The sequence below is a fragment of the Adiantum capillus-veneris genome, chromosome 19, assembly GCF_014529385.1.
Source record: "Adiantum capillus-veneris isolate H3 chromosome 19, ASM1452938v2, whole genome shotgun sequence".
Taxonomy (NCBI): Eukaryota; Viridiplantae; Streptophyta; class Polypodiopsida; order Polypodiales; family Pteridaceae; genus Adiantum; species Adiantum capillus-veneris.
The window spans coordinates 36,619,690-36,641,146 of NC_140949.1; the positions used below are offsets into that span (position 1 = coordinate 36,619,690).

The 21,457-nt window shown below is 47.6% G+C and overlaps 3 protein-coding genes across 17 annotated transcripts in view; 1 reads left to right on the top strand and 2 right to left on the bottom strand.

Annotated features, from left to right (window-relative positions):
- Window positions 1-21,457, top strand: part of LOC147433833 (uncharacterized) — a 154,441-nt gene that overhangs the window by 19,404 nt on the left and 113,580 nt on the right. The window lies entirely within an intron of this gene.
- On the bottom strand, window positions 3,596-6,723 carry LOC147433835 (uncharacterized). The gene is made up of 5 exons (XM_086489814.1): window positions 5,769-6,723; window positions 5,067-5,674; window positions 4,599-4,965; window positions 4,257-4,418; window positions 3,596-4,113 (listed from the first exon to the last, which is right to left on the bottom strand). Exons 1-5 carry the CDS (start codon window positions 6,648-6,650, stop codon window positions 3,616-3,618), a joined length of 2,517 nt encoding a protein of 838 aa, XP_086345940.1. The 5' UTR covers window positions 6,651-6,723; the 3' UTR covers window positions 3,596-3,615.
- LOC147433836 (uncharacterized) lies at window positions 12,647-14,796 on the bottom strand. The gene has a single exon (XM_086490623.1). The coding sequence runs from the start codon at window positions 14,729-14,731 to the stop codon at window positions 12,647-12,649; it is 2,085 nt and encodes a 694-aa protein (XP_086346749.1). The 5' UTR covers window positions 14,732-14,796.

Genomic DNA, 21,457 nt, shown 5'->3' on the forward strand with positions numbered 1-21,457 from the left:
ATCGTATCCCATGAGACAAGTGGGTATCCATGTATCTGGGTCTCGCCACAAAACCATCTTCCGTAAGCTGGAGAAGGTGGTCTCTGTAGAAAGCCATCTTCGTGCCCAATTCCTGTGCTGGTTGTATCCATGTCCTCCTGGTGTCTAGCTGGGTTAGGTCTTGGCGGATGAGCTTGGTGATCTCTGACTGTTAAGAGTGAGAGATGGTGCATCCAAAGAGTAATGGAATGGTGGCAGCCTGTCTATGCTGAACCCATGTGCCTGAAACCATGATGTCATCTCCCCATACCAGCATGTTGTATCTCCTTGTATGGCTAGCTGTCGAGAGGATTCAAGTGCTATGCGAGCATATTTGTCTCTAGGAAGTTCCCATGTGCGGTTTATGAAGGAGACTGATCTGGTGAGCGCCTCCACCACAAGTGGGGGGGCCGCTAGCTCTGCTCGGATAATGGCACGTGGTACTGATGCCTTGGCTCTAATGAGCCGCGAGATCATAGAGATGAGAGGTTTCTCCATGTTCCCCCATCCGTTTGAGCGACCCGGCCTCCCGTGGTGATCCAGTGAAGGTCCCCATATCTTGGTTCCATAGAGCAGTGCTGAAGCCACCAAGGTGTCAAAGAGCCAGAGCTTCGTCCGGGGCTCCTGAAACTGAACCTGCGAACACATCCTCTCCAATCCACCCAATGCTGCGTGGGCTCTAGTAAGTCTGGTCTCTGCTGCTCTTCTGAGTGAGAATGTAGGTCCGCTAAAAACCACTCCAAGGTAAGTGTAAGCGTCTGTGTACTCCACAGTCTCCTGGCCGTATGTGAATGTAGGTGCTGACCTCCTGATCCACTGTGGGTTTTACCCAGGTTGACAGACAAACCACTTTCCTGTGCAAACGTGTGCAAAGCATCCAATTGACGTTGCATTCCCTCTGGGGATTCGGAGATCAACACTATGTCATCAGCATATAACAAAAGTGGAATCCATGTCCCTGCCAACTGAGCACCTTTATCCCCATCGCTGTCAATGTAGTCAGAGACCTCATCCACATACATACCGAAAAGAGTAGGAGAGAGCGGGCAGCCCTACTTCACCCCAATAGTGGAGTGAACCGGTGTAGAAAGTCCCTCCTTTTGCGTACATGCCCTACTACTGATCTGTACAATGCCATGATCCCCCAAATGAGTTTTGTGGGTACTCCCATTTCCTGTAATGGGAGAGAGAGAGAAATGAAATGAAATGTTATATTAACGTCTTCAAAAGGCCATAATGACCTATGAGACCCGAAAGTTACAAAGTGGTGGATCTGGTACAAAGTCAGAGTAACAAAATAACCTAACAACAGTACAAAACAAAGATATATACTATGGGGTCCTAAGTTGATTGATGTGAACTAAGAATTGAAATGAAAATAAATGTTATATTAACGTCGTCAAAAGGCCAAAGTGACTTATGAGACCAAAATGTTATATCCATGTGTGACTCTAATACAATGTCTGGGGAACATAAAAATAATAATAAATGAGGATACCTAGAGTGGGTAGGTATGTAAACCTACCCTACATCCTCATCATCGTCATGATTAGTATCACATAATACATGATCTCAAAACATATGGGGAGGGGTACAATCACATGAGGACTAATGAGGTGTACAATGGGGAAAGTACACAATGGTGATCATCCCATGAACTCTCTCATGGGTCTTTGCACTATGGCCTTAACGTCCTCCATAGTGAGCTTTGTGGGGGCGTGCTCTATGTCACTCAATGATGCTCTGTAGCCTCTGGTGTAGACCTCATTTATGATGTGAAGATCCTCGCATCCCCGAGCATCGTGAGCGGCCAAACTGGATGGCTCGATCAAGAAGGATGGCCCAATGAGGATGTGACTAGGTAACCTATGGTGGGCCATCTCGAGTAGTCCCTCTGTAAAAATAGTGATCTGCCTCTGTATGGATCCTCTATGTGTATGTAATGTACAGCGGAAGTGATTGTTGGTGAATGCTCAGGACGAGTGCTTAGTGCGTACCTTTTACTTCATGAGAGATGTGCAAGAGTAGAGAGAGGAGAGAATGATACTGTGAGTGAAGGTTTTGTGAGCGAAAGAGAGAGAGAGAGAAAGGAGACTAATAGCAGATGGGGTCCCAAACCCCCTCCAAGTGCCCCGCTGTCTATCGCTAGAGAGGTGTTTGCTTTAGATTGCACAAATGCTAATACAATGATCCTAGATGCTGAGATGTTGATGGGATCTTGCTGTAGGTGCTTGGATCTGCGAGGCTAAGGGATGAAAATGTGAAAAGCTAGGGATGCTGAATGGGATTTGCGGCTGCGACAAGGCTATGGGCTGATCTATTGTCGCCGATGTCGGTGATGGGGTGAAAACTGAAAAGACCGGCTGATCTGAGGGCTGAATCGAAAACACTGGCTGATGTGCTGTCTTGGGTTGAAAACTGAAAACGTTGGTACTGATGGCTGGATCTGCGACGATATGGCAAGGCTATGCCTGAAAACGTTGGTGTTGATGGGCTGATCCGGTGCAAAAACGCCACAGCTGCTGAGGTATTGTGGGTACTTGGTGCTGGTACTGAGGGTACCGACTTATGTTTGAGAAGTGACCTCTAGGGTCACTTATATATGAGATTAAAGCTGGGTCAGGTAATGCCAATAGAAATCCCACGATTTCTAAAAATGTCACTTATTTTATGAGTTAATTAACTCACTTATAAGAGGTGCTTCACATGCAAATGAATACCTAGGCTGGGTACTATTGCAACTATATTGGAACACTCCCTAATGCCTACACCTTGTAGACATTGGTTGTGCTCATGTGCAATTAGAGGGTATGCAACTACTCTAGAGTGCCTGGACATGCCGTCCTGTGTACACGCTCACAAGGGTGCCATAACACCTTCTAGGCTGTCCTAAAATCTAGAAATAGGAGTTACATATGCACACAGGGTTAGATGTGCACGTGACAGTGTAGGTTCTCTGTGCTTGAGGGTAGTCTCTGTGAGTCTATGGATCTCCGGCAGGAAGAGACCTAGGCACCTTTCATCATAGTAGTCCATGGGCAGGAGAAGGGGTCAAAGCCCTCTCTAAATTAGCGGAAAACGCCCGCAGATCTCGCAGCATGCTGTGCAGTGGCAGATACAATGTTCCTCTATCTGCAACTCTCTTTGGCAAACCTAGCATAATGTCTTCTTTGGGGGTACACCTCTGTCATAGTTGACACGTACGGTCACGTACGATGGTTACACGTACGAAGACGTGCGGTACTAATCGAACTAAAAAAAATTAGACGTACGTTGACGTAACGTACGATGCAAAAAAATAAATCATATATTTTTCAGAGCTTTTACTCTATTATGAGTAACTACTTAGTATTAAGTACATACAACTCAAAGGAGATGTCTTACAAGTAAGAACATTAAAGATTTGGCCATGGACATTGGAAACGGTAATGTTCGAAAAAAGATGATCATGATTGCATTTGATTTCATAATTCATTACATAAGTAGAGAGTCGAGGCTCGAGAGATACAAGTGACAAAAAGTAGTACAAAAAAGTAGTGACACAACTCATAGTCTCATGGTCCATGGGTACAAACTTTAAAGCATAAAGAGAGAGTTCTAAGTGCTCATATCGCTCTCATCACCGGAGTTGTGGTCCGAGCTTGAGCTAGAGCTTGAGCTAGAGGTAGCTGCATCATCCTCATCACTACTTGCATTAGATGCACTAGATGCAAGACCATAATCTCCCTCACTAAGGATGTTGCCCTCATCATCAAACTCTGGCTCTCTAGGATCCGCAAGTTTAGAAATGGACACATTCTCCAAAGTGGTGTCCGCCATAGTAGATCCGCTACCCGAGCCTCGCCGCACATAGGTCCTGGGTGTCCGTGCCGACGCTCTTCCACTCCCATGAGCAACCGAAGTGGAAGCTCCTCTACCTGTAGTTGCCAAAGCTCGCACAACCACCTTCTTGCGGGACCGTGTGCGAGAGACACGGCGATCAATCTCCTCCAACTCCAAGTAGAGGTCTCGAAATATTTGCTCCTCCTCTGGATCGCGATCTTTGTTGAGACTCTTAAGAGTTTCAATGGAGAGCTTGCATTCATCTACATTCACCTATTTGTCATTTACAACATGCAAGAAGATTAATGGAGTTAGCAATTTGGTATGCCAAAAATATGAGCACATGATACATCATACATATTACATCATACATGTGAAAGCATAAATAAAGAGTATGATGTAGCCAACTCAATTACCTGCCTAGCCATTGGCATCTCGTGCATGGACCTCAACATGCGTAAATTGGAGCGACAATAGATAAGCCGCTCCAATTGCTTCGTAGAAAGCTTGTTGCGGATCTTGGTGTGTATAAGAGAATACGCCGACCAATTCCGCTCACATGCACCCGATGAGCAATCCTAGAGCACATAGATGATAGAAGAGAGGCATGAGATTTGAATTGTGGGAATTTTCAATTGAGAGGTGACTTATGTGACATGTCACATGAATGATGAATGTCAAATGATGACATGATTGAGATTATAAATTTATAATTTATGGTATGGTATTATGTATAATTATTAATATATATGATATACCTGTCCAAGAACCCTCAATGCCACCCTTTGAAGGTGAGGCAATTGATAGCCAAAACATTCCCACCAAAAAAGAGGCTTCACTAACGAATCCCTCCTCCAACACACCGAGGAAGCGAATGCTGTGCCTCTTTGGTCTCCATAGTTGATGAGCTCTTGGAGAAACTCTCCATGGTGTTCTTCATTGAGTATCTTTGGAAGGTACTTGTCGCGCTCCTCTTGAAGTGCTTGATCCGCAAAGATTGATGGCTTTTTGAAAGCCGGATGCAAGAGGGCGGCAAAGCCATGGATTGGTCGCCTCATCCAATCCCACCGCTTTTTAACAAGGAAGAGAATGTCATCTCTCTTTGGAGAGTCCTCCAACACATCACTACAAAGAGAGAGAGAAAGATAGTCAAGCATGGAAGGGTAGAACCGTAGATAGAAAAAGACAACTTACAATGTACATAAATCATAAGGTGATATGTTTACCGGGAACCATCGGGTGCTCCATCAAGAATGGTGGATCTCTCAATCTCCTTGTAAGCCTCCTCCATGAAGTGGTAAAGGAGACCTATGGTAGACCCTTCCATGTCGGTCATCCGAAGCACCTTATACAATGGCAATACCACCATGACAAGACCTTTGACCTCTTGCCAAAACTCCTCCTTCAAGCAAAGCCGTTGGATGGCCTTTGCATCTTGTTGGGATGATTGGGTCTCTTCTTCAATCCATGCTTTGAACTCATCCGAGACCATTGTCTTTTGCAAGTTGGTTTGCACATCATAGAGGCGCTCAAGGAGGAGCCACATAGCGGCAAAGCGTGTTGCGGAAGGCTTCTTCAACTCCAAGCCGGAGTAAGTGCGATATATCGCAAGTACTCTCACCTTTTTGTTGATGAAGTTGACGATGGAGAGGGCTTGGGATAGAATGTCCTTTACCCAAGGTAGGTCGCCAATGTCCTCCAAGAGGAGGTCAATGCAATGTGATGCACATGGAGTCCATACTATGTGTGGATACTCCGCCTCTAGCTTTTTGGCCATGGAAGCACAATTGGAGGCATTGTCAGTGATTACTTGAATGACGTTGCTTGGACCGATCTACATATGGAGAAAGAAGGGAAAGTGAGAAGAGCCAAGGCAAAAGACAAAATTGAAAATAGTAGATACTTGAGAGTGGAATAAAAAATTTTACCTCTTTTATGGCTTGACGAATGTGGCGGTAAATGAAGGCACCCGTGACCTTTTTCCCCCTTGCTCCCGCATCAACCGCTCGCAAGAAGTAGGTGCCAAGAGGGCATGAGACAAGGATATTAATGATTCCCCTCTTCTTGCGGTCACTCCATCCATCGGTGAGAATAGAGCAACCATACTTTACCCATCCGGCACGCACGGGGTCAAGAGACTTGTCGATTCGTGCCCTCTCTTCATCAAGCTTTTTGATGCGCATGTCATGGTATGACACTCCCGTCCACCCTTCACATGGACCAACCGCGGCAATAGCCTTCACCATGCGTTTCCAACGATCCGTGCGAAGAATATGAAAAGAGAGATTGCACTCAATGATGGTGCGTGCAATCTCTATCTCCGCTTGTCGTTGCCTCTCTTTGAGGAAAGACAAAGGACCGGAAGTTCCACCCACCGTTTGTGCAAGAGTAGCTTGCTTTGGAGGCCGCCCACCATGACTTCTTTTGCTCTTCTTTGAGACGCTACCACCCTCGGTGGAGGCCATGGTAGCGCCGCCGGATGCAACGGACATTGATGGAGAAGCATCCTCTCCCGAATCGGAGAGATCATGGTCGGGCGGAACCACCTCCTCCGATGCCTTTGCAACCGCCTTGCGCGTCTTCAAGGGGAGATACTTTGCTTTGCACTCTTGGAAAATGTCGTCGGGGATATTCGGACAAGGACCCGCTTCCCCTCCCACCTTGGTCAAGTGGATGATAAGGCGGGTGGAGCTTGAGGTCATGGTCTTCGGGCAATATTTGCAATACCATTTGCAAACATTTTGCTTGTTCTTCACCCTTTCAAAGTAGCGGCAATGCTTGTTGAAGGCTTCATGAAGAGCGGGCGGCATTATGGAGAGCTTGAGGGATGGGGAGTGATGAGAGAACTTTAGAGTAATGGAGAGCTTGAAGGAGATGGATGGAGATGAAGAGAGCTTAAGGATTAATGGAGAGCTTGAAGGAGATAAAGAAAGCATGAGCCTTGAAGGAACAATGGAGAGCTTGAAGGAGATGAAGGGAGCTTGAAGGAGTAATGTAGAGCTTGAAGACTTGATGGAGTGCCAAAGCTTGAAGCCTTGATGGAGTGCCAAAGCTTGAAGCCTTGGCCCTTGATGAATGGAGAGAGCTTGAGGGAGCTTGAGTAGGGAAGGAGATGAATGAGAGAGCTTGAGGGATATATGGAGAAGAAGAGAGGGTGGGCAACCTTATATAGGTTTTGAGGAGAGAGGGAGAAGAGGGTTAAAGAGAGAGCATGCTTCAAAATTCAAATTCCATGTGCCATGGCCATAGCCCATGTGGCTTTGTGTGTGTGTGTGTGTGTGTGTGTGGATGTTGAGGGGGGGGGGGGTGGGGGGGGTGGGATGGCACATTGGCTTATGATGCCCCAAGGGCCAAGGCTCCAAGGCCCCCAACGTTCAATTTTTAATGTTCAAAAACTGCCAGCATGTGGCGCTACAAAACGGCTGTAAAAACAGTCAAAAAAGTCCGCCAACGGTCACTTTTTTTTGATCGGACGGAACCCGGACGGAACGGACGGATCGGACGGGACGGGACGGAACGGACGGGACGTTCCGTTCGACGGACGTGGACAACCCTGACCTCTGTATCGGCCGGTCTCTCTCTGCAACTGGTGAGATGAGGTGCGTAGCTGACCAATAACACATCTAATGCCTTGAGATAGGTAGGTGTCCATATACTTGGGACGTGAGATAAACCCATCATTTGTCGTGTAGAGAAGACGGTCTCAATGAAAAGCCATCTTGTCCTCGACTGACACTCCGTGCTTGAAGCATGCCCCCTACTTGAAGTAGGGCCTTTGCTTGAAAAAGCTTGGCTAAAAAAATAAAATAAAATTATGTCGACCCTTATGACTAAGATGGACGTGTGCATGTGAGAGATATCAGACCTTTTAACGGGAGTTTCACCTTCGGCTGGGTGCATGTTGTTGCACATAAGAGGCTGCGTGCATTAGAGGGAGAGAGGAAAGGGGGAGGGGGGCATGGGAGGACTCTGAAGCAGCCCGAGAGGCTTGAAGAGGCTCAACGAGGCTCAAAGTACGCCCATATGCACAACTAGTTTGGCGGCTAGTATGTTGTTTGCTTATTAGAGCTGATTCATGACGGGTTTGTGACGTTGGGGATGGTTGCATGGCTGTTGCGATTTCTGGGTTCACACTTTGTTTGAGGGTTCGCCTACAAATCCGGTCTTCATGCTCACATCTTTGGGTTACAGACGAGGCACTTTTGATGCTTCCACCCACTATGTATTAGTTTGATCTACATCCGCTGGATAAAGTTTTTGCCATGGTTTGCTGCATTATGTCATGGATTATGTAAAAGGCTCACTATGCTCACATCTTGGGCTCATAGCCTTCCCCGACATCTACCACCTTGACAACTATCCGGTGAGAGTTGTTGCATACTCTTCACGGCTAGAAGGATGCATTGGCAGGCTACTGCAAGGTAGTGGGGTGGTGTAGATACTCTTTTCGTTGGCTATGGGTGCGGTCTTCATTATTTTTCAGTCTGGAACAAGGACACATCACATGGAATTATGCACATCCTTGGCGGTTCATACTGCATTCTTTGTATATGCTAGCAAATGCATAGCTAGCAGGCATATTGTACTCCTCCAGTTTGTACTTCCTCTGGGAGATAGGCCTATTAATCATTCCCATAGCTCTCTTGTACACAGTATGCAGCTTCCGTTTTCGCGCGCGCACACACACACACACATATATATATTTTTTGGTAAATTTGCTTTGATTAATTACAAGTGGGAGACCTCAAAGCGAGGAAAACCCACGAAAAGAAAGGGATACAAAAAGCGGAGCACTATGAGGCTCCGAAGGCTAGAAACAGTCAAAGTAAATCCTATAGGTATCAAGAGTGATGTCTCCAGCGTCATAGGCAAAATGCAGCGCTTGACCAAGAGATAATTTGAAATAGGGAAAGGGATCAACAGAAGTGCCTTGGAACATCAAGGAGTTCCTATGGTGCCAGATGGCCCACATAGGTCAAAATCTGACCCAGCTGAAGAACACCGCAAACTGAGATTGCGGTGACTGGAGTGCGCCGCGCGCGCGCGCACACACACACACAGAGAGAGAGAGAGAGAGAGAGAGAGAGAGAGAGAGAGAGAGAAATGAAATGAAATGAAATGTTATATTAACGTCTTCAAAAGGCCAAAATGACCTATGAGACCAATCAGTTACAAAATAGTGAATCTAATACCATGTCTGGGTACAAAAGAACTAGAAGTGGAACAAAATACTACTACTACTACTACAATCTAAAACTACGTGGGTGTAGCAGCTGATACAATAGGTACCCGGTAAACTGGATGTAACAGTGTGAGAAACAAAGATGGAAGAAATGGTGAGGATCCATCCTCATCTGCACTCTGGATGTCGAGAGAGTATGGCTCGAATCTTCTGTTGTAGTCTCCGTCGATGCTGTGTAGCTCCTCTCCTCAGTCGCGGTCGTCTGTATCTCTGTAGCTCCAATGCTCGGTCGATGAGAGTGCCAGTAGTGGTCGAATGAGTGTGGGACGAGCTCTGCAGTGGTGGCTGCTCCTCTGGCTGTCCCATATCTAGTGAAAAGAAATCTGTAATGTGTCTCTGGGACTGCCTCTCTCTAGCTCTCCCCAGTAAAGTGTCTCTATACCTGTGTAACTCAAGTAGATATAGTCCAAGACATCTCTGATCCTCATAACTCATGACCCTAGATAGAGGACCAAAACCCTCTCTGAATAAGCAGTGGAAACGCCCCCGTATCTCATAGAACACTGTGCAATGACATATGTAGTGCAACTCTGTCTCTGGCTCTCTCTGGCATAATCGGCATATCCTGCTGTCTGCTGGTATCCCTCTGAATCTACCGGTCTCAATCTCGAGCTGATGTGAGGATGTGCGTATCTGACCAATGGCACAACGCAAACCATGAGACATATGTGTGTCCATGTAGCTGGGTCGAATCACAAACCCATCTCCTGTGAGGTGGAGAAGATGCTCTCTATAGAAAGCCATCTTTGTGCTCAACTCCTGAGGCGGCTCTATCCATGTCCTCCTAGTGTCGAGCTGGATCAGGTCCTGACGAATGAGTCTAGTGATCTCCACCCGTGTAAGAGACAGCGAGGGTGCCTGAAGAGAATACTGGAAAGGGGGCAACCTGTCCATGGTGAAGCCATGCGTCTGAAACCATGAAGTCATCTGTGCATACCAGCATGAAGTGTCCCCCTGTAGAGCTAACTGTCTGGAAGACTCAAGGGCCAATCTAGCATATCTGTCTCTAGTAGTATCCCATAGGCTGTGCACAAAGGACACTGATCTGGTAAGCGCCTCAATCTCCATGGGGGGGGCAGCTAGCTCTGCTCGAATGATCGCGTGAGGTACGGAGGCCTTGGCTCTAATCAATCGGGAGATCATAGATACCAAGGGCCTCTCCATACCTCTCCAACCATCCTGGCCTACAGAAGGTCCCCATACCTGTACCCCATACATCATAGCTGAGGCTACTAAAGTATCAAAGAGCCATAACTTTGTCCGAGGTTCCTGGAACTGAACCTGCGAACACATCCTCTCCAAGCCTCCCAAGGCCGCATAAGCTCTGGTCAGTCTAGTCTTTGCTGCTCTCCCCAAAGAAAACCTCGGCCCAGTGAAGACTATCCCAAGGTAAGTGTATGCATCTGTATACTCCACAATCTCTTGACCATACGTGAAGGTCGGTGCCGATCTCCTGATCCACTGCGGTGTGGTGTTAAACACCATGACCTTGGTTTTACCAAGGTTTACAGACAATCCACTATCCTCTGCAAAACTGTGTAATGCATCCAACTGTCGCTGCATACCCTCTGGTGAGTCAGAGATCAAGACAATATCATCAGCATATAACAACAATGGGATCCACGTCCCTGCCAGCTGGGCACCTCTATCACCCTCTCTGTCAATGTAATCAGACACCTCATCAACATACATACCAAATAGAGTAGGAGACAATGGGCAACCCTGTTTCACCCCGATAGTGGAGTGAACTAAGTCAGATATCCCCTCTGGGGTGCGTACATGTCCCATCACTGATCTGTATAAAGCCATAATCCCCCAAATCAACACTGTGGGCACCCCCATCTCCTGCAGTCTGCGCATCAGTCGAGCTCTCGGTACCATGTCAAATGCTTTGCGGAAATCCACAAAGCTACAATAAATCCGTCTCCCATGTGACCTGCCCTCCTCAATGATAGCTCTGAGTGTCAGAATATGGTCAAGAGTGGAGAAACCCCTCCTGAAACCTGCCTGTCCCTTTGCCCGTACACCCTCACCCTCTGCCCAGTTACTCAACTGCTGCTCAATAATGGATGCATACAATCGTGCCAGTGTGTGTCCAACCATAATAGTGCGGTAATTTCCAGGCTCTGTAGGATCACCTGCCTTGAATATAGGCACAATAGTAGACAACCTCCAAGTCTCAGGTAATCCCTCACACATGGCACGATTGAACAACACTGCAAGAACCTCCATCAGCATATCCCTAGCATGTATAAAGTGCTCCGCTACTAGACCGTCATGATCGTAAGCCCTCCTGGTCCTCATCCTGTCAATGGCTCTCTTTACCATCTCAGTGGTAAAGAAGGTGCTCGTAGGTGGACATGGCTCTGTAGGATCTGGAAGGGGATCCTGCCCAGGAACCGTATATAACGATGTCGCATACTGGCCCCACACATCAGGAGAAGTAATCACTGGGGGAGGGGAGTGCTCATGGAAGAGTCGCCATGCCTCGCCTGAGTCTCTACTCAAGAACAACTGATACAAGTCTCGCTCCATCTGGGCCAGGTAAGCTCGTTTCTTCTTTCGCACAAGGCGCCGGAAAGCAATCCGCGACTGTCTGTAGGTGATGACTCCTAAATGAAGATCCCTCTGAAGCTGGGCTCTCATCTCTCTGCACTCCTCATCATACCAACTATTCTGGGGCATGCTCCCAGAATGTCGCCTCCGATCCGGTTGAGTGTGTGGGTATGCCTCTGATGCTGCATCATGTAGTGTCTCAGTCAATAAAGTAGTGCACTCCTCTACTGAGAGGCCTGGAGCAACTGTGCATAGACGATCCCAGATCGCCTCTGTATAAACCGAGTCAGTCTCTGGTGTAAATGTATAACGGGTGTGTGACCTGCCTCCTGATTTCTGGGCTGTACTAAACTGAAAAGATACGGACAGTGTCAAGAGAGCATGATCCACTGCTACGCCCACTGGTCTGGCTCCCACCGTGAAATCCTGAATACAAGGAATAAAGCTCGGCTGTGTCATAACATAGTCCACTGTACTGGCCCCATGTCTGTGTGGAAAGCATGTGAAGCCTGCTGCTCCAGGAAACCGCTGTAAGCCATTAAGTATGGCTAGCCCATGTGTAGTCGTCATCTCCGTGAGGTATCTCCCATACTCAGTCTGCTCTCTGTCATGTGAGCATCTGTCAAACCCCAGCTCATCCACATCCAACTCTCTAAGCATCTCATCTGAGGTGTCGTAGAGAGAGAGAGAGAGAGAGAGAGAGAGAGAGAGAGAGAGAGAGAGAGAGAGAGAGAGAGAGAGAGAGAGAGAGAGCTTTATTAACGTCTTCGAAAGGCCGAACTCGACCTATGAGACAATATCATATACATGTGTTGATGCTCTAGGCATCGGAAAATAAAAAAAGGGTACAAACTGAAATGAGCCTATGCTATGCAAAAGGGTGTGGTAGGGTGGTGCATGTGGTGTACAATGTATAGTGTGGGTCCTCGTGTCGAGGTGTGCTCACGCATCATCAGGCTCAACTAGGGGCTGCAAGGTGATACCACCATGAGATGATAGTGTGGGTATCTAAAAACAAGCAACATATGTAGGGTAGAGAATGTGGTACATCGGTGGTGGCTTGCTCAGGTATCTCTGGAATGCTGGATCTCCTGGTGCTGGTACATGACTCTGCTCTAGATACTGATGGTGTAAGGTTAGTATCCTCGAGATCTCCCTCTGGTGACACCCATGTGTCCTGTATCCTGGGAGCCTTGGTCTCCGACGTGCCCTCTGAGACTCTGCCTGCAGAAGGGTAAGCCCTCTACTCTGTGTAGGTAGTGTGGGGGGGTCTGGTCCTGCTCGTCGGAAAAACTGTGTGATGGTAGTCTGTGTCCTGCTATCCTGACTCTGGCGTGGCTGTAACAACTGCTCTCGAACCTCTAAAGCCGCAACCAGGAACTGGCCAAACCTCCTCTGCTCTCGGCCTATCATATGCTGCTGTAGTGAGTCTCCAATGCCATATCTCTCTCTCAGCTCTGTATATGCTGGGCATCTCATGACAAAATGCTCCTCACTCTCCACCTCCGTCTGGCAAATCCGGCATGTACGCTCCTCTCGTGGTATGCCTCTGGCTCTGCCACTCTCAATCTCTAGCTGATGTGATGACACTCGTAGCTGGCCAATGTTGACCCGAAGTCGGTGTGGCATGTACTCTTGCATGTATAATGGAATCTCAATGAATCCCTGCTCTGAGAACCTCAGAAAATGCTCATAGTAATATAGCATTTTAGGAGGTAGGGTGTCTGTGGGCGTGCGCCATGTCCTCTGAATATATGTATGCCATATCTCCTGTCTGATGACCCTATTCCACTCAGAGCGTGAGAGGGTATAGGTCGGGGCCTGGGTGTCATACTGGAGTGGTGGTAGTCTATCGATATCAAAACCGTGCTGAGCTAGCCAATCTCTTGTCTGGGCATACCATGAGCTAGTGTCCCCTGCCTGTGCCATCTCTCTAGATGCAATGAAGGCTCTATGAGAGATCCTATTTGGATCCATATCTTTGAATCTGCGAAGAAGGCAAACAGTCTGAAAGAGTGCCTCTACCAACATCGGTGGTGCAGCCAGCTCAGCTCTAATAATGTCGTGTGGAACTGATGGCTTGCTGCGAATCATCCTGGAGATCATAATAATCTGTGGCCTCTCTATCTGTGTCCATACTGAGTCTGTCAGTCCCGGTCCCCAAATGGCCGAGGCATACATGAGTGCAGGTGTGACCAGTGTGTCAAAGAGCCACCCCTTCGTCCGGGGCTCCTGGAAGTGGGCCTGGTGGCACTGTCTCTCCATCAGAGCTAGTGATGCGTATCCTCTGGTAAGTCTATCTCTGGCTGCCTGTGTCATGGAGAAGGTCCCTGATGCTGCGGTGAATGTAACCCCCAGATATACATATGAGCCTGTCACCTCTATATCCCCTCCAGCTACTGTAAATCTACTCTGTCGGCGAATCTGAGCCGATGTATGAAATATGAGAACCTTGGTCTTGCCAAGGTTCACCATGAGTCCTCTCTGTGAGCAGAAATCATCCAGGGCCTGCAAATGTAGTTGTAGTCCCTCTGCCGTCTCTGACATCAGGACAATATCATCTGCATATAAGAGTATGTGTACAGTAGTCCCTGCAATATCCACACCCTCTCCACCCCTGTGCAAGATGAAGTCTACAATCTCGTCAATGTATAGACCAAAGAGTGTAGGTGATAGGGGGCAACCTTGTTTCACACCAATGGTGCTCACAAGGGTGTCAGATAATCCACCCGGGCATCTCACTCTGCCAGATACATGCTCATACAATGCATAGATCCCCCATGCCATCTCCTCTCCAATCCCAAGCGCAGCCAGACATCGGAAAAGTCTCTCTCTAGGTACTGTGTCAAATGCTTTGCGGAAGTCAATGAAGCAGCAATATAATCTCCTCTTCCTCACCCGTGTCTGGTCGATCAGACAACGAAGGGTGAAGATATGATCAATAGTAGAGAAAGCTCGGCGGAAGCCTGCCTGTCCTGGTGTCCTCATGCCCTCTCCCTCTGCTAGAGAACTGAGCTCCTCCTCTAAAACCGCGCCATATAGTTTGGCCAGTATAGGACCAATCATGATAGTGCGATATGTGCTAGGATCCATGGCATCCCCAGATTTGTGGATAGGCACGATGGTGTGCGCTGTCCACGACTCTGGGAATCCCTCTGAAAGCGCGCGGTTGAAGAGGTGGGCAATGAGTGGTGCCAATGCATCATAGCCATATATAAGATGCTCTGCCTATAGGCCTGCCTGATCTCTAGCCCTCCCATGCTGTAGGTGGGATATAGCTTTCTTCACCATGTGGGTGGTGAAGAAAGTAGATGATGTGGGTCGGGTAGCCGATGGCGTAGGTATGGGTGGCTGTCCTGGGATCTTGTATAAGCTCTCGGCATATTTGTGCCATGTCGCTGGGTCCTGAATAGGAGTGGATGGCCTGGGAGGGCTGATCCGACGCCATGCCTCAGCACTATTCTTGCTCATGAGTAAATGATAGATGTCCCAATACTGGTGCTCCTCCCACTCCCGTCTTTTACGACGGGTAAGTGTCTGCATCTTGCGCTGAGCCTGGCGATGTGTAATCTCCCCTCTGATCTCCAGTATATGTAGGTGTCTGTGTAGATCTCGACATTCGTCGTCGTACCACCTGTTTTGTGGCATAGTGCCAGTGCGTGGAGGGTGTGTGTGTATGCGATGTGGGAAACTTTGAGTGGCTGACTCGTGTAAGATGGATGTAATGTGTGTGGTGAGTGTGTCCAGAGGTGCTGTGGGGTCTAAGTGTATAAGGTGCTCATGCAGGTGATGTATATAAACAGGAGTGAGCTCATGAGAGAGAGAGAGAGAGAGAGAGAGAGAGAGAGAGAGAGAGAGAGGTACTATTAATGACCTTTGGGATGATCTGTATGCTTTTTATAGATCCATCTCTACCACCAAGCTTTCAAAGCTTGAGAAGGAATTGAATGAGCTAACTATTTCAGAGAGTGACACCATGATTGAGAAGATTGGAGAGTTCTCACAGATTAAAAGTGGCAATTGAAGTAGTGTCGTGTTAAAGTTATGGCATCTCAAGTGAATAGTCCAATGTGATCCCATTATTGAGATCGGCTTTAGGTATTTATTAAACATTTAACGCTTCTCTTAGTGCTAGGCTTCATTATGGCTGAGTCTGCCCTTGATCTCCAGAGTCATGACAGAAACTCAGCATGCTGAACTTTGTGTTGATGTATGCTCATGTGTGTGTGCGTGTGGTGTGTGTTGTGTTTGGGAGCATATGTTTGTACCTAGTTCTACACCCACTATTGGGCACTGACGACGTTAGTGGGGATGTCGTGGTATTTAGTCAATACTATGCATGATGGAGCTGATGGTTATATTGTCTCGTGGGTGACTACCATGAGTCTATACCTTGCACTTTCCTTCAAGGGTGAATCTGGGTATATCCTGGATTCATCTAGGTATTTATTAAACATTTTACTTATTTGTCAAACTCTGGGTAGGGAAATTTGCTAAGGTTACTATACAAGTATACTTAGCCCCCATTGTATAGAATCGATTCATTGCCAAGGTTGGTTGGTTAAACAATCTCTCTCTCTCTCTCTCTCTCTCTCTCTCTCTCTCTCTCTCTCTCTCTCTCTCGTGTATTCCTTCCATTTCTCTACTCTTCCGCATCGTCGACTTTGACATGTATTAGAGCTTTGCTCTCGTTGATGGCAATAGAGGAGATCGCGGCTTGGCGGAAAAGAGGAACCGAAGAGGAGTTGCGTGAGGAAGGTGTCATCGGTGAAGAAGTCCCTTGCTGGCGTTTTTTCACTTGCGCTTTAAAACACTGAGCGCGAGGCATCTCCTATAGGCAGCAAGGGAGACAATAGCATTTTTAAAAGCTATTGTAGTAGGGCTACATTGTCATTGGCAGAGGATGGCAGTTAGTTACAGTTGGTTTGGAGTTCACACTGGACAGACTTTCGCTTGGGCAGTGACACGTGGCAGTGGTACGGGTGGTGGTCTAGTGGACACCGTGGCCAAATCACCACCACCGCAACTTGGAGATAGGCTTAGCTGGATTGGGATATATTGCTAGCCGTTGGTGGCTCTTTATGATACACGTATGTGTGGTTGGTTCGAGTTGTGGTACACCCCATCATCATCATCCGCTTTCTACGGTCTAGAGTATGGAGTCTCGAGTTTGAGTCCAGCACCACACACTTGCACTCTCCCTGCACATTGGAGCCTCAACACCCCCATTGTACTTGTGAGTCCTAGGGTTGGAGCTGAGTGTGCTGCCAACCAGAGTCGTTATGGTTCTATGAGTTTGCCGAGTTCCACTGAGTTCTGAGTCTGTTGTTGTGCTTTGAGTTGTTGTTCCATTGCTTTGTGATGTTTTCTTCCCTGTTAGAGTGAGGTTTCACGCATACTGCACTAAGGAGCACCCACTGTAGAGAGCACGACACACTTTCCCTGCTATAGGTGCTTCCATTTTTGGCATGCCCGGTGGGACCTCAACTGAAGTCTCACTCCACTCCGTTGAGCCTACATGTTGAGGAGCTAGCTGGTTCAGCTCCTGGCCGGGCCTAGTGTGCTTGTGTGGTCCAGCTTGGTCTAGACCAGCTTCGCTCTAGTCCAGCATGGTCTAGTCCATCTTCGCCTCGTCGAGCTTGGTCTAGCTAGTTTAGTCTCTCTCGCCCCTATCTAGCAGGAGTGGTCTAGCCGAGTCTAGTCAGGTCTGGTCTAGTGGTACTAGACTGTCCAGCAAGTTCAAGGATCTCGGTGCCCAAAGCTTGGGTGGGTTGTTGCTACTGCATGACACATACGAGGCATTCCAAAGATCGACAAAGCCCACTACTAAGCCCTCTGAAGTACTACCATTGAAAGCGCCAACCTTTCGTGCCGAGTAGAAGTCCACCAGCTCCGTTACTTGTACCCATAGTTGACACGTACGGTCACGTACGATGGTTACACGTACGAAGAAGTGCGGTACTAATCGAACTAAAAAAAATTAGACGTACGTTGAAGTAACGTACGATGCAAAAAAATAAATCATATATCTTTTAGAGCCTATAGTCTATTATGAGTCGTGACATAGACCTTAGTAATGTAACTACTTAGTATTAAGTACTTACAACATAAAGGAGATGTCTTACAAGTAAGACCATTAAAGATTTGGCCATGGACATTGGAAACGGCAATGTTCGAAAAAAGAAGATCATGATTGTATTTGATTTCATTACATAAGTAGAGAGTCGAGGCTCGAGAGAAACAAGTGACAAAAAGTAGTGACACAACTCATAGTCTCATGGCCCATGGGTGCAAACTTTAAAGCATAAAGAGAGAGTTCTAAGTGCTCATATCGCTCTCATCACCGGAGTTGTGGTCCGAGCTTGAGCTAGAGGTAGCTGCATCATCCTCATCACTACTTGCATCAGATGCACTAGATGCAAGACCATAATCTCCCTCACTAAGGATGTTGCCCTCATCATCAAACTGTGGCTCTCTAGGATCCGTAGGCCTAGAAATGGACATATTCTCCAAAGTGGTGTCCGCCATAGTAGATCCACTACCCGAGCCTCGCCGCACATAGGTCCTGGGTGTCTGTGCCGACGCTCTTCCACTCCCACGAGCAACCGGAGTGGAAGCTCCTCTACCTGTAGTTGCCAAAGCTCGCACAACCACCTTCTTGCGGGACCGTGTGCGAAAGACACGGCAATCAATCTCCTCCAACTCCAAGTAGAGGTCTTGAAATATTTGCTCCTCCTCTGGATCGCGATCTTTGTTGAGACTCTTAAGAGTCTCAATGGAGAGCTTGCATTCATCTACATTCACCTATTTGTCATTTACAACATGCAGGAAGATTAATGGAGTTAGCAATTTGGCATGCCAAAAATATGAGCACATGATACATCATACATGTAAAAGCATAAATAAAGAGTATGATGTAGCCAACTCAATTACCTGCCTAGCCATTGGCATCTCATGCATGGACTGCAACATGCGTAAATTGGAGCGACAATAGATAAGCCGCTCCAATTGCTTCGTAGAAAGCTTGTTGCGGATCTTGGTGTGTATAAGAGAATACGCCGACCAATTCCGCTCACATGCACCCGATGAGCAATCCTAGAGCACATAGATGATAGAAGAGAGGCATGAGATTTGAATTGTGGGAATTGAGAGGTGATTCATGTCACATGAATGTCAAATGATGACATGATTGAGATTATAAATTTATAATTTATGGTATTATGTATAATATATATGATATACCTGTCCAAGAACCCTCAATGCCACCCTTTGAAGGTGAGGCAATTGATAGCCAAAGCATTCCCATTAAAAAAGAGGCTTCACTAACGAATCCCTCTTCCAACACACCGAGGAAGCGAATGCCGTGCCTCTTTGGTCTCCATAGTTGATGAGCTCTTGGAGAAACTCTCCATGGTGTTCTTCATTGAGTATCTTTGGAAGGTACTTGTCGCGCTCCTCTTGAAGTGCTTGATCCGCAAAGATGGATGGCTTTTTGAAAGCCGGATGCAAGAGGGCGGCAAAGCCATGGATTGGTCGCCTCGTCCAATCCCACCGCTTTTTAACAAGGAAGAGAATGTCATCTTTCTTTGGAGAGTCCTCCAACACATCACTACAAAGAGAGAGAGAAAGATAGTCAAGCATGGAAGGGTAGAACCGTAGATGGAAAAAGACAACTTACAATGTAGATAAATCATAAGATGAAATGTTTACCGTGAACCATCGGGTGCTCCATCAAGAATGGTGGATCTCTCAAATCTCCTTGTAAGCCTCCTCCATGAAGTGGTAAAGGAGACCTATTGTAGACCCTTCCATGTCGGTCATCCGAAGCACCTTACACAATGTCAATACCACCATGACAAGACCCTTGACCTCTTGCCAAAACTCCTCCTTCAAGCAAAGCCGTTGGATGGCCTTTGCATCTTGTTGGGATGATTGGTTCTCTTCTTCAATCCATGCTTTGAACTCATCCGAGACCATTGTCTTTTGCAAGTTGGTTTGCACATCATAGAGGTGCTCAAGGAGGAGCCACATAGCGGCAAAGCGTGTTGCGGAAGGCTTCTTCAACTCCACCCCTCAACTGCGGCAATAGCCTTCACCATGCATTTCCAACAGTCTGTGCGAAGAATATGAAAAGAGAGATTGCACTCAATGATGGTGCGTGCAATCTCTATCTCCGCTTGTCGTTGCCTCTCTTTGAGGAAAGACAATGGACCGGAAGTTCCACCCACTGTTTGTGCAAGAGTAGCTTGCTTTGGAGACCGCCCACCATGACTTCTTTTGCTCTTCTTTGAGACGCTACCTCCGTCGGTGGAGGCCATGGTAGCGGCGCCGGATGCAACGGACATTGATGGAGAAGCATCCTCTCCCGAATCGGAGACATCATGGTCGGGCAGCACCACCTCCTCCGATGCCTTTGCAACCCCCTTGCGCGTCTTCAAGGGGAGATACTTTGCTTTGCACTCTTGGAGAATGTCGTCGGGGATATTCGGACAAGGGCCCGCTTGCCCCCCCATCTTGGTCAAGTGGATGATAAGGTGGGTGGAGCTTGGGGTCATGGTCTTGGGGCAATATTTGCAATACCATTTGCAAACATTTTGCTTACTCTTCACCCTTTCAAAGTAGCGGCAATGCTTGGTGAAGGCTTCATGAAGAGCGGGCGGCATTATGGAGAGCTTGAGGGATGGGGAGTGATGAGAGAACTTTAGAGTAATGAAGAGCTTGAAGGAGATGGATGGAGATGAAGGGAGCTTAAGGAATAATGGAGAGCTTGAAGGAGATGAAGGGAGCTTGAAGGAATAATGGAGAGCTTGAAGGAGATGAAGGGAGCTTGAAGGAATAATGGAGAGCTTGAAGGAGATGAAGGGAGCTTGAAGCCTTGATGGAGTGTGGGGCTTGAAGCCTTGGCCCTTGATGAATGGAGAGAGCTTGAGGGAGCTTGAGTAGGGAAGGAGATGAATGAGAGAGCTTGAGGGAGATATGGAGAAGAAGAGAGGGTGAGCAACCTTATATAGGTTTTGAGGAGAGAGGGAGAAGAGGGTTAAAGAGAGAGCATGATTCAAAATTCAAATTTCATGTGCCATGCCCATGGCCCATGTGGCTTTGTGTGTGTGTGTGTGTGTGGGGGGGGGGAGAGAGAGAGAGAGAGAGAGAGAGAGAGAGAGAGAGAGAGAGAGAGAGAGAGAGAGAGGCTTGATGGCATCATGCATAAGGGCTTATGATGCCCCAACTTCCAAGGCTCCAAGGCCCCCAACGATCAAAAACTGCAGCCGTTAGGCGCTAAAAAATCCGGAAACTCAAAACGGTCAAAAAACGGATTGCAACGGTCAGGAATTTTTTTAACGAACGGGTCCCCTACGGAACATACGGAATGCACGGGACGGGACGGAATGGACGAGACGTTCTGTTCGACGAACATGGACAACCCTGCTTGTACCCTTCCCTGCATCTACACTCACTCTCTCAGTGAGATCTTCACCTCCCAGGTCACCTTCCCCAGTACAGTTCTCACCCACTATGTTACAGCAAGCTCTTGAGCAACAAGCTCCCGAGCAAGCAACCATGGAGGAGCTCACAAGGGTTCTCGCTAAGGTGAACATAAAGTTTCCGACTTTCAGAGGACTCTCCAGAAAGGATGCAGACGACCATGCTAGGAGATTTGTATCCCTCTGCAGGGGTCATGGCCTCAACAGAGAAGACGCCTACCTAGTGCTCTTTCTGTCAACCTTGGACGGTTTAGCAGATAAATGGTACAATTAGTTTGTTGAGAACCACTTTACTTCTTGGGCAGCACTAAGGCAGCAGTCCTGTGAATCTTTCAGA

What these genes read in the sequence shown, in the direction of transcription:
- LOC147433835 (XM_086489814.1), bottom strand. Translation starts at nt 6,650, where the DNA reads ATGCCGCCCGCTCTTCATGAAGCCTTCAACAAGCATTGCCGCTACTTT. An exon ending in TTCGTCAAGCCATAAAAGAG is followed by an intron (nt 5,675 to 5,768) that starts GTAAAATTTTTT and finishes CTCCATATGTAG; the next exon opens with ATCGGTCCAAGCAACGTCAT. An exon ending in CATTGAGGGTTCTTGGACAG is followed by an intron (nt 4,419 to 4,598) that starts GTATATCATATA and finishes TATGTGCTCTAG; the next exon opens with GATTGCTCATCGGGTGCATG.
- LOC147433836 (XM_086490623.1), bottom strand. Translation starts at nt 14,731, where the DNA reads ATGGATCCTAGCACATATCGCACTATCATGATTGGTCCTATACTGGCC.